General features: G+C 45.2%; 1 protein-coding gene across 2 annotated transcripts in view; it reads right to left on the reverse strand.

Moving 5' to 3' along the window:
• The window catches only part of MAPK14 (mitogen-activated protein kinase 14), a 28614-nt gene that overhangs the window by 12388 nt on the left and 3327 nt on the right, over positions 1 to 12899 (reverse strand). For both annotated transcript variants that reach the window (XM_054395739.1, XM_054395738.1), the window contains exons 2-7: positions 6598 to 6727; positions 3086 to 3144; positions 2601 to 2712; positions 2083 to 2112; positions 1263 to 1310; positions 708 to 822 (exon numbers count right to left, since the gene is read on the reverse strand). In XM_054395739.1, the coding sequence (XP_054251714.1) occupies positions 708 to 822; positions 1263 to 1310; positions 2083 to 2112; positions 2601 to 2712; positions 3086 to 3144; positions 6598 to 6727 (494 nt within the window). The remainder of the gene's footprint in view (positions 1 to 707; positions 823 to 1262; positions 1311 to 2082; positions 2113 to 2600; positions 2713 to 3085; positions 3145 to 6597; positions 6728 to 12899) is intronic.

Here is a 12899-nt window from a genome sequence, read left to right on the forward strand (position 1 = left end):
CAGACAACTCTGAGGAACGAATTTGCATATGGCCTTACATTAACTCTACCCTAAAACCCACCACTACACTGCAGATACAGGACAAGTTCATGGACAGGCAAGAGGGAAAAAAGGAAAGTGACGTCTGAAATCAGAGCAGCACGTTATTTCCTTTGAGCCATGCACTCTCCTGTACAGGAACTACTCTCAAAATTTGCTTTTCTTCCCTGTGCCTGGTCTGGAAGGGTTGTTGGGAAGCATGGTGTGCTGCTGGGCAGACACTGGGAACCAGGAGGAAGATATAACTGTGAAGAGGTGGCTAAGAGAGGAGAGGAAGGAGATTTATGTACTCTCTGGTAATTTCTTCCAGACATTTTTCAGTGCATTCCCAGAAGCTTGCTAGAAACATACCTTCTCCTCACCCAGACATATCCCACTCCCTTTGCTGTGCTGGGAAAGACAAGGGATAAGTACTGACAATATTTTACTGATTGCAATGTCCCTTTGACAAATCTGAAGAAGACTTATGAACGCTGCCACAATGATTCTTAACTGACACCTACTAGAATGTGCTTCAAATATTGATTCCATGGCTTCCTTCTTCTAATCACCCTCACTGAAGAGCTGGCCAACCTACGTGACCAAACGGAAGGAGCAGGTACAAAGGACAACTTCTCTTTTCCCACAGCTGAAGAACTGAAAAGCATCAAGTTAGCTGCACAGGTTACCTGTCTGGTTGTAGTGCATCCAGTTGAGCATGATCTCGGGAGCCCTGTACCAGCGGGTCGCCACGTACCCGGTCATCTCGTCGTCCGTGTGCCGCGCCAAGCCGAAGTCCAGGATCTACACAACAGAAAGGACATCCCCTAACTACTGCAATGGAACCATGCAGAGTAGTTACAGCAAACAACCAGGCAGTTTTTGGATTGGGTGGAGGAGGGGTGGTGCAACTGTAAAAGCAGCTGATGAAACCAGGATTTCACAACCTTATTAAAGACACCAGCCTAGATCAGGTAGGACCCAGCCATCAGAATTACCTCAATATCTGTTCCCTGAAACAACTAAACCCAAACTACGGCCACTAGAACTTCACTTTCAGAATGATTCATTAAAAACACTGGAAGAGATACAGGAAAAAAAAAATCAGCCCTTTACAGCTAGGAAGGACATTGTTCCACTGGGCCACAAAAGGATTTCATTTCCACATGGGATTATGTTGTCCCTTTAATTCCAAGCAACATCCACAAGGCATTCAAGGCAGACCAAGCAGACCTCATGATTACCTTCAGCTCGCAGTCTTCATTTACAGCTAGGTTACTGGGCTTTAAATCCTGAAAAATTAAACACCAGTATCAAAGGTACTATATAGCTTCTTTCACAAGTCTAAAGTAGATTAAAATGTAAGTGCAGAAAAGAAAATTAATTCTAACTGGTTGCAAATATCAACTCTTCATACTCGGGAAAATGATTTGGTCCCAGAGTCAGCTCTCCCTTCTGTGAGGTCCTCAGAGGTCTCCCATATAAGCAAAATGCACAAAGGCTGTGAAGTAAATGTGTATCAAACACACACACAGAACTCCAGCATGGTAGGGGATGGAAGGGACTTCTGGAGATCATCCAGTCCAACCCCCATGCTAAAGCAGGGCACTCACAGCAGCTTGCCCAGCATCACAATGGCCAGGTAGGGTTGGAAGCTCTCCACAGATGGAGACTCCACAACCTCTCTGGGCAGCCTGCTCCAGGCCTCCAGCACCCTCACACCAAAGAATTTTCTCCTCCTGTTCAGATGGAACCTCCTGGGTTCCAGTTTGTGCCCATTGCTCCTTGTCCTGTTGCTGGGCACCACTGACAAGAGTCTGGCCCCAGCCTCTTGCCCTGCTTTAGATATTTATATCCCAAACCAGAGAAAACTGGCTTCATAAAGATACAAGTCACACACAGGCAGCAACAGAAACTAAGGACTGCGACAACCACTTCCCGAATTTAACCAAAAGGATTCTCAGGAAATGTCTTGTTTCTCTGTGTGCTACATTGTGAGGTTCTGTGCTACATGTTTCAAGGCACTGGTTCGGCACAGGAAGCAATCTCAGGATCAATACTCACCCTGTGTATTATGTCAGCTGAATGGATGTACTGCAAGGCAAGATGACAAACTTTATTTAACAGTCCAAGCAGGCTCCTTCTCATTCCTTCACCACACAGCACTGCCCTACCCCATCCCACACAACTTAAGTACTAAGATTTTTCTGCAGGAGGAACCCAGCATGGCTGTGGGTTTCAGTGCTCTCATCAGGAGCACTGCCACCACCAGTGGGACAACACACATATAACTGAGGACACAGAAGATTCAGAGTCAAAGGAGATTAAGAAGGCAGCAGAACTCATCATTTTCCAGACTCTGCCTACAGGAATGTATAAAGATATCTTAAATAATACACAACTTTACAGTTACACAGCTCCAAGGAACTGTGAAAGGAAGGAACAATACCAACAGGTTCTCCTACAATATGTTAGGGAAGTCAGAGAAGCCCCACTATGCTCTCTTGTGAATCTCTGAGGATGTAACACTCATCATAACCTCCACCTCCTGCTGGTTCGCTTCAGGCAGGATGGTGAAGTACCTTCAGCCCCCGAAGGATCTGGTAGATGAGGAACTGCACGTGGTCATCAGTGAGCTTCTGGCATTTCACAATGTTGTTCAGATCTGCTCCCATAAGGTGTGTCACCAAGTACCTGAGAACCAAAGGAGACACACGGCCTGTGAAGCAATCCCTTCAACAAGATTAGGATAGAAATTCCCTATGAAGTTCCTGTAGCAGGGCTTAGTGTCCCAGAGTGTGTTGCTGAATGAAATGCAGTTCACAACGCTTGAAATAACACAGCAGATGAGCACCCTGACTCCTACAGTGCTGGGCAGCAAACCACAAGTGGACAAGTTTGATGAGTCCAACAGTTTAGAATGTCAAGGTGCCTCTTGTGCTGGAATTCAGAATTGTCTGGAAAGGATGGCAGACAAATCAAGTTGGCAAATGTTCCTATAATCATCTGAGGGATGCAAGGAAGACACAAAAGCTGTTTGGTTACAGTCTTCAGAAAAGTTACCTACACATCATTGAATTCTTCTAGTGACTTGGCAGGGGTGAACACATCCAGCAAGCCAATCACCTAGAAAGGAAACAGAAAAGTGAAAACTACATTCATAGTATAGCATGAAACAGTTAGTAAGATCCTTTGTGGGGCAGAAACTACTCATTTCACAGCATATTTCACTTCCAGCTACATGAATCATTCTGATGTGGGCAAATCAGTGTTCACACAAGATCAGAAATGGGCAATTCTTGTGTAATAAAAAATAAATGAAGGTTAAAAATACACAGCTGGTGTGCACCCAGTGGGAGCCAGCAGACAAGGCTGCTGTGAGCACTGGTTTGGAGTAGCTGGGAAAGAAATGGATGAGAGAAACAAAAAAACCCAAACATCAGAAAAAAATGTTTCTTTCTGCTCAATTCTCAGTTATATTGTTGACTGCAGACTGGAATCAGAGCTGGGAGAGTGCATTTGTCTCACTTGTGCTGACTAATGGCTAGAAAAACTCAAGGATTTGTGACACAAGCAATGAATAATGATGACTACACCAGAAAATGAAGCAGTGCACTGCAGTGAGGACTTGATTTTCAAACAGCTGACAGCTTCACACTGCCACTTGGATTTTCTGCCCAAAGAGCTGCTGTTGCACCTCTCATTTTACAGCTAGACTGTTCCATCAGCGGAGTGAAAGGAAATGCATGAGTTACCATGCAGAAAAGCAGAGCTTTATCTTATCATCCCATAATTATCTCCAAGGCCATATACAACATTTAAAAAATATAATCCATCCAGTTGACAAAGGTTATTCTATTTTTCAATGAAACTTGCTGATAAGCCTTTTATTCCTTCTCCTAATGGCAAATATTTTTTTATCTTATGAATATATGAGCTAAAGAGACAGGTTCCCCTCATCCACTTCAAAACTCCTTCTCTTTTCAAGTCAACAGCTCTCATCTTGGCTACAGTTCCAGAAATGTGCAAACAAAACCCAGAGCAGGATTCCCTTGTTCCCTTTGGAACCATCCCTTTCATTCCTTTCTTTACACTGGCCAGGGATGTCAGACTCAGCTGAGTTACCTTTAAGCAGAGAATTAAAAACCAAAAACTCTGGGCAATCTGGACTAAGATTTGGAGAAGAGAGTGAGTAGGTAGGAATGAAACCCCTCTGTTTACTCCACATTGTAGATTAGATTTGATTGAGGAAACTGAAGAAAAAAAACATTTTCCTGTCCCTCTTGATATAGATCACATCAACTCCATTTCTAGACAGACCTCATCAAACCCAAACATTCACAACCATCCTGTGTAATAATTCTCAGGCTCACAGTTTCTCTCTCTGGTGGACTCTTCCAGATCAGTTCTTACAGAACGTTCAACATTATCCACCCAGTTTATAGAACCTCAGAACTCCACCACAGTGGGGATTGAAAGGGACCTCTGGAGATCATCCAGTCCAACCCCCCTGCTAAAGCAGGGCACCCACAGCAGCTTGCCCAGCATCACAATGGCCAGGTGGGGTTGGAAGCTCTCCACACAAGGACACTCCACAACCTCTCTGGGCAGCCTGCTCCAGGACTCCAGTACCCTCACACCAAAGAATTTTCTCCTCCTGTTCAGTGCCACCTGCACTTTGGGCTTTTTCCTTCATCCCTTGTGTCATGCCACACTCCCCAGCAGAACATCAAACTACCCATATGTATCACTGAGTCTCACAAACACTTAAAGTTACTCTGCAGTGCATCAGTGACTCACTTCTCACAAAGTGTGAGCACCAGAGGACTTAGAATCCAACTCCTAATCTTTTGCTTTCCCCTCCCAGCATTTTAGGATGTTACACAGCTTATTAATTTCTTCCTCTGACAACATTTGCTCTCCCATCTGCTGAGTGCTGTGCTTCATGCAAGCTAACAAGGCCTGGTGGAATTTGGAAATGCAATGAAGCCATACTTGAGTGCTCTGCAGCTCCCTTTATGTGCTCAGCATCACCAGGAACCAGAGCAGAGACAGGATATAGAAAACCACCCTGTGCTCAAGCCCCTTAAACCACCACAGCTTAGAGATGTGCTGGTGTGTTCTGTGCCACATCAAACCAAGTGTTCTGCTTGTGAACTGAGACCTGAAGAGCTAAGACACCAGCACTAACCTGCTCTGAACATCTCTGCAGCTGCAGGACTTCTAACCCACAACCTAGATGAACTGCCCACAGAGGGAGAATGGCATGGTGAACAGATAATAAGATTTCTATATATAAACAAATTCACTTCCTTTTATCCCTTAAAGCTGCACAGGCTCTTTGCAATACTCTGAAGTATGAAGACAGACTGAGAGTTGGGGTTGTTCAGCCCAGGATTTGAAGGGGGCTACAGCAGAGCTGGAGACGGACTTGTTACAAAGGCATGGAGTGCCAGGACATGGGGTAATGGCTTCAAACTGGAAGAAGCTGGACTTAAATTAGACATGAGGAAGAAATTCTTCCCCATGAAGGTGCTGAGGCACTGGAATAGGTTGCTGAGAGAAATTGAGGAGGCTCCAAGCCTATGAAGGGCAGGTTACAAGGCTTTGCTCTGTTGCATGCCACATTTGCTCCCAGCAGTAGCAATGTGTTGATGTGTTAACACCCCAAACACACAGAACTCGTCCATCATTTACTGTACCAAAAGGAGGTTACAGCAACAAACATTTCAGCACAACATTTGTCACATCCTATTTCGTTTCCCTGTTGCTGATTTCAGTGGTTGGCTTGTATGAAAAGCCATCTGATTTCCACCCCCACACCACCTCCTTTTCCCCTCCCTATTTTACCTGCAGGAATCTAGTGAACATCTACTCCACATCCTCTGAGAGAGGCAAGTCAAGCAAACATGAAAAACCCTCCACAAAACAGCAGAAATCACTTTTGAGATTTTCTTTTTCAAATTAAATTCTTTAAGTAACAACAACTACAGCTCACTACAGCAGGCAAGCAGAGGGTGACACCACCTTTGTCCTAAACCCTTAAGACAGCATGAACAGCCTGAAGTTGTGCCAGGGGAGGTTGACATAGGATATTAGGAACCATCTCTTCACAGAAGGGGTACTCAGGCATTGTAACAGGCTGCCCAGGAAGTGGTGGAGTCACCATCCCTGAAGGTGTTTAAAAGACGTGTGGATGTGGTGCTGAGGGACATGGTTTAGTGGCAGTGGCTTAGCAGCAGGGGTGGGACCGAGCTCTTAGGCAAGCAGTTGTACTCGATCACTCAAGTTCTCAATCTCAGCTGTTCTCTGGTTGTATGGAAACTGCCAAGCAGAGAACAGATTATTATATATATATACTGTATTATATTTAATACAAAATGGGTTATGTGTTTTTGGGGGTGTGGGGTTTTTATCTGCATGCTTTGCTACAACTCAAATCCCTTAAGCCTCCTGCAAGCTCTGTTTTTGGCATCAGAAAACAATGCACACGACAAGGTCTTTGAAGAGAATCCTGACGGATGGTCATGGCACAGCCCAACTTCAGGCCAAGGCTTCATACCATCTCCTTCAACTCACATTTTCATGTTTCATGTGCTTCAGCAGGCGCAGCTCTCGGTAGGTCCTCTTGGCGTGGATGATGGACTGAAATGGTCGGGACAGCTTCTTGACAGCCACACGCAGCTCAGTTTTTGTGTCAAAGGCAGAACTGCAAGAAAAAGTAATTAAAATTATCAACAGGAATTATTTGTAGACGCCTTCAAACCCACACCTAGCAACTCCAGGCAGCAGCTCTCTGGACACAGAGTCGCTGTTAAAGGCATTTAATTGTTTTGGTGTGAAAAGCCCTTTAAGATCATTGAGTCTAAGCATCAACCTAACACCACCATGGCCATTAAAGCACGTCCCCATGTGCCATGGCCACACATTTTTTGAACACCTCCAGGGATGGTGACTCCACCACCTCCTTGGGCAGCCTGTTCCAATCCCTGACCACTCTTGCAGCAAAGAAATCATTCCTAATCTCCAACCTAAACCTCCATTGGCACAATTTCAGGGCATTTCCTCTCATCATCCCTGATACTAGGGAGGAGACCAACCCCTACCTCACTCCAGCCTCCTTTCAGAGAGTTTTAGAGAGCAATAAAGTCTCCCTTCAGCCTCATTTTCTCCAGACTAAACAACCCCAGATCCCTCAGCCATTCCTCATACCTCTTGTTCTCTAAACTCTTCATCACCATTTCTCTATTTCTGCAATGAAAATAATTTTTAGGGTATCCTGGTCCACAACCTGTACCCCCACCCAAAATCCCCACATTCAAGTGTTGGCTTCTGCAGCAAACATTTCAAGGGTGAGTCCTGGTCACACAATAGAGGGAAATTTTGTAGAGGGGAAGAAAAAAAAAAAAAGGTTGGGATTTTTCTGTCTAAAACAGCTTTGTCCTTAAACAGAAACGTGGCAATAAAAGTGCCCCAGCCCTTGATCATGGCTTTCCCTGGACCTGCTCTAACAGGTCAATGCCTGTTTTGTGCTGGGGGCTCCAGGGCTGGACACAGCACTGCAGATGTGTTCTCAGAAGAATGGAGTGCAGGGGCAGAATCTCCTCCCTCCACCTGCTGCCCATCCAGGACATGGTTGGTTCTGGGCTGCAAGGGCACAGTGGCAGCAAATCTTCCAGAACTCAGGGCTTACTTGTGAGGAACTACAGAAACATAGGTCTTGAGCTGTGAACTGAATTACTCCCCTTTCTTATCCTCTTTGATGTTCTTATCTAATCCAGGTCTGGTTCGTCAAAAAGGAAGGAAGGAAGAGGATGTGAAATCAGGGTTACACTTGATTCAAGGTAACAAAGGGGAAAAGATGGAATGGAGAAAGTCAGAGAAAGCCAGTATTTGTTAATTTAATTAGCTGGAAATAATTTGCAAACAGACTCCTTATCTCAAAGTTGCTCAGCTTCCAAGGAATTTGGTACATGAGGCTTGTGAGAAAACAAAACACAAGCTGGTTTCTATGAACAGTGGTCCTTCGCCCAGACCCTCCCAGGGGATGGATGAAACCTGCTGTGCATGATGGAGGAAAAGCATTTCCTCCTCTCTAAAGGGACACTTCCAACTAGATCAGGCTGCCCAGGGCCACATGATATCTGATCTTGAATGTCTCCAGGGATGGGGCTTCAACCACATCCCTGGCCAACCTGTTCCAGTATTTTACCACTCCCATTGTAAAGAGCTTCCTCCTGATGTCCAGCCTAAAACTCCCCTGCTCCAGTTTCAAACCACTGCCCCTCGTCCTGTCACCACAAGCCTTTGGAAACAGTCCCTGCCCAGCCTTCCTGTAGCCCCCTTCAGATACTGAAATGCTGCTCTAAGGTGTTCCCAGAGCCTTCTCTTCTCCAGGCTGAACAACCCAAACTCTCTGAGCCTGTCTTCAAGCTAGACAGGAGACTACAGGACCACCAAACCGCCACAGCTGAATCATGGAATGGCTTGGAAAGGACCTTTCAAGCTCATCTAGTCCAACCCCTTGCAACAAGCAGGGCCATCTGCAACTGGAGCAGATTGCCCAGAGTCCCATCCAACCTGACCTTGAGCACTTCCAGAGAGGGGCATTACTCAAGCTCAACCAGACTGTCCAAGAGAATGCCCTTATCAACCACTTCCACACACAAGTCACTCTTCACACCTCACTCAGCCTGGGCAGACAGCAGCAGCCATCAAGAGTTCAGTTTTTCACCCTGACTTCCAATGATCTTCAGCCACTCTTCTTGGTCACTAGAACATCAATATTTAAGCTTCAGCACTACACAAAACATAGGATCCTGAGTTTTTTAAGCTTCTCACACACCATGTTGCAACCCAGAAACCCACCTAATTCAGGATGCAATTATATGACAATACTTTAATGATACTCAAGGTGTTTTCTAGGACTTAGAGCAAAAAGATTACTCATCAGAATTCAGCTCATGCTGTTGTGAATTAGTCATGAATCCTCAGCAGCTTTCAAACATCTAGGGGACGAAAGGCAACACATACCAGAATGTATCTCATCCTAAAAGCAGGGCACCCCTTTCACATTAACCACCTTAGCAGCTAAGCAGTCAGATTTCTCTCTCAGTTTCCACAAGATGCTCTTCAGAGATGATTTCAGAGCCACCAGCCTAGCATCAGCTATTTCAGATCCCAATGGGAATTCAATTTCAACTTTTATAGAATCATAGAATCTTTTCAGTTGGAACAGACCTTCATGGAGTCTAACTATGATGTAACTCTATCAAGCCTGGTGCTAAACCATGTCCTTCAGCACCACATCTCTGTGGGTTTTAAATACATCCAGTGATTCAACCACCTCCCTGGGCAGTCTGTTCCAATGTCTGAGTACTCTTTCAGTGAAGAACTTCCTTCTAGTGTCCAACCTACACCTCCCCTGCTGCAACTTGAGGCCACTTCCTATTGTCCTATCACTAATTACTCAGGAGCAGAGACCAATTCCTACCTGGCTCCAACCTCCTTCCAGGGAGTTGTAGAGAGCCAGGTCTCCTCTCAGCCTCTTTTTCTATAGGATAAACAATCCAGTTCCCTCAGCTGCACCAGCCCTGTTTTCCAGATCCTTTACCAGCTTCCCTGCCCTTCTCTGGACCTGCTCCAGCCCCTCAATGTCATTCTTGGAGTGAGGGGTCCAAAACTGAACCCAGTGTTTGAGGTGTGGCCTCACCAACACCCAGTGCATGAGGACAATCATTTCCTTAGTCCTGCTGTTCACACTGCTGCTGATCCCAGCTCTGGTGCTGGTGGCCTTCTTGGCCACCTGGCACAAGCTGGCTTATCTTCATCTAGCTGTTGACCAACACCCACAGGTTCTTCCTCTGCTGAGCAGCTTTCCAGCCACTCTTCCTCACACCTGGAGTGTTACAGGGGCTTGTTGTGATTGAAGTGCAGGACCTGGCACTTCTTTATTTGACATTTTTGAGGTCATATCAAGTTATCACTTCACTGTAGTGGATGTTCAGCCTCCAAGGAGACCTGCAGTCAGCAGAACTCAGACACATTTTAACCACCACAGTGGCACTGTGCACAAGTCCAGGAAAGAAAACATTGTATTGCTGCACATTCACAATCTAGATTTACTTCTGAAGTCAGAACATTTCTAAGCTTAGTCATATTGAAGGTCTAAAGAACAATCCCCTGCAGATAAAGGCATGCCAAGTAACTTTCTGCCAGTACAGATAGCTGCCTAATGGTTTTTAGGAGCCTGGAACACAGAGCTACACAACAGCTGTCCCCTTGGAGAACATTTTAAAGAACACTAAGCTGCCTTTCAGCACAGCCTTAGAACAGCTGCATTTCACTAATCATATTGCAGCTAAAAAAGCTCAACTGGGAAGAAACTCCATGATCCACTGTTTTAAATCCATTTTTTAAAACAAGATCATCACAAATTCAGAGTTTATCACAGCTTCCACATTTAACCTCTTCCATGGTATTGTGCTAGGCACACAAACTGCATCCTCTTCACCCTGAGTGAGCTACAACTACAACTCTGAGCTAACCTGAACTGAATCCAGAATGCAAGAGGTCAACTAAAACAATTGCTTCACCGAACCTATCCACTCACTCAACTTGCAGCATCTTAGAAGCAACACCTGAAGTAGTCTGAGGAACTTACTGAAGAGTGCAATTTATTTAATTAGATAACCAGACTGTTAATTTTGTGCACAGGCTGTTCTGATAATAGTGTGCTGCTCATCACTGGCGCCTATGCTAACACCCACTCTAACCAAATCTCTTCAGTGGTACCTTTGGGGCTGATTTATGCACCTCTAGTTACAGACACAACAGCACTGTTCTTGGCATCTGACACTTTCTCATTAACACCAACCACCGACTTCAGTCCAAACAAGCATTTCAACCAGTTACTTTCCCACACACTATAAAGAATTAGAAGCATTCAATCATTTGGGCTGGAAGGGACCTTAAAGATCATCTAATCCAACCCCCCTGCCATGGGCAGGGACACCTCCTACTAGAGCAGTTTACTCAAGACCCCATCCAACGTGGCTTTGAACACTTTCAGGGTCGAAGCCTCCACAACTTCTCCATTTTCTGTTGTAACACAACAATAAGAAGTTGTTGGTACAACTTACTTGTTGCAAATCTTATTTCTCCTCAGCTATTTTGGCTTCTGCTTCGAAGAAAGAATCACAGAATGCCAGGTTGGAAGAGACCCCCAAGGATCATCTGGTCCAACCTCTCTAAGTGATGGTGCAGTTGAAATGAGCAGGCCCAGCACTCTGGCAAGCTGAGTCTTCAAATTTCCCAATCCACTGCTTCCCTTGGGAAATGATTCCAATCTCTGTTCTCATGGTGGAAAATTTTCTTCTGGATTCCAATCAGGATCTCCCCAGCAGTAACTTGTCCCCATCACCCCTCATCTTCTCCACTGGACTCCTTGTGAAAAGGAAATTTCTAATCTCCTGGTAGCCATCCTTTACATCCTGGTCCATGGTAATAAGGTGTGCCCTAAGCCTTCTCTTCTCAAGGCTGAACAAACCCAGTTCTCTCCCATGGCAGGGCTGCCAGCTCTTTGAGCATTCTCCTGGCCCTTCTCTGGACACTTTCCAGCCTGTCTGCATCTCTTTTGTACAAAGGTGTAATAAAAGCCTCCTTTGTAAGACAGACATGCTTGTGCTAATTTCACTTCTTGCTTCCCATCAAGTTCAAACCACTTCCCAAGCTCTGCTCAGAGCATTTCTGTGCATGCCCATCTCCCCCTTGCTCCCTCTTCCTCATATGTGTCCTGCTGATCCTACCTGTGCAGCTGCTTCATCGCACACAGTTTGATGATGCTGTTCTTATCACTCCTCACACATCTACCACACCTTACTGGAGAAGCAGGCACTTGTTCCTCCAAGTGAACAGGAGGCACCTGCATGCTTTGATAAGGAATTGGTAATCCCAAAGACACACATTGGTTAAAAAAGGATAAACCACAGAGGAATTGTTACAACCAAGGTGTATTTAAGGTTGTTACTTCATTTTCTCTGGAGCCTCATGTTTTAAAATTACTTAAGTCCAGAGTTTCTCTTGTTAGTTCAAAATTGTGGAATTTATCTCAGTATCCTCATAACACCCAGGAAATTCAGGGTCAGTGTTGGTACAACTGTGGGCAAAAAAAGAGAAGAAATTCAAATTCGGATTGGAAGAAGCTGGATTTACAGCAGACATAAGGAAGAAATTCTTCCCCATCAGGGTGGTAAGGCACTAGAACAGGTAGTCCAGAGAAGCTGTGGAGGCTCCAAGCTTGGAAATGTTCAAGGCCAGGTTTGGATGGGGCCTTGAACAACCTGGTCCAGTAGGAGGTGTCCCTGGCCATGGCAAGGGGGTTGGAAATGGATGATCTTTAAGGTCTCTTCCAACTCAAACCATCCTAGGATTCTAAATCCCAGGTTTTTGGAAGAGCTACATGACCTGATGGTCTACAAATAGAAAAAGCAGATTCTGCAGAAGAACAAGTTTTGGCTGTTCAATTCCTTTCCAAATTAAAGCAATACAGAGAGCCAACAGAAATTCAAGCAAAACTTTCTTTTACAAAGGTATAAAGAGAACACACAAAGAACTGCTGAAAAAAAAGTGCAACAAAGTAAACTCCTAGGAGAATGACACTGATGGCAAAGCTCAGCAGAACACCTCTGTGGTCAGGTGGAGCTGGCTGAACTCACTCCCTTTGCTGAGACTTCAAATAAAGCTGGTGATCCTCCAGCTGAGCTGTGAGTCACTCATTGATCCCAGCTCCCTCCTGCAACTTCCTGCTGAAGGACGCTGCACCCCACATGAAGCATAAACCTGGTAACTCAGGAACCTGCACATGGCTGGGGGTTGATGTG

This window comes from Indicator indicator, chromosome 35, assembly GCF_027791375.1.
Source record: "Indicator indicator isolate 239-I01 chromosome 35, UM_Iind_1.1, whole genome shotgun sequence".
In the NCBI taxonomy this organism is placed as follows: domain Eukaryota; kingdom Metazoa; phylum Chordata; class Aves; order Piciformes; family Indicatoridae; genus Indicator; species Indicator indicator.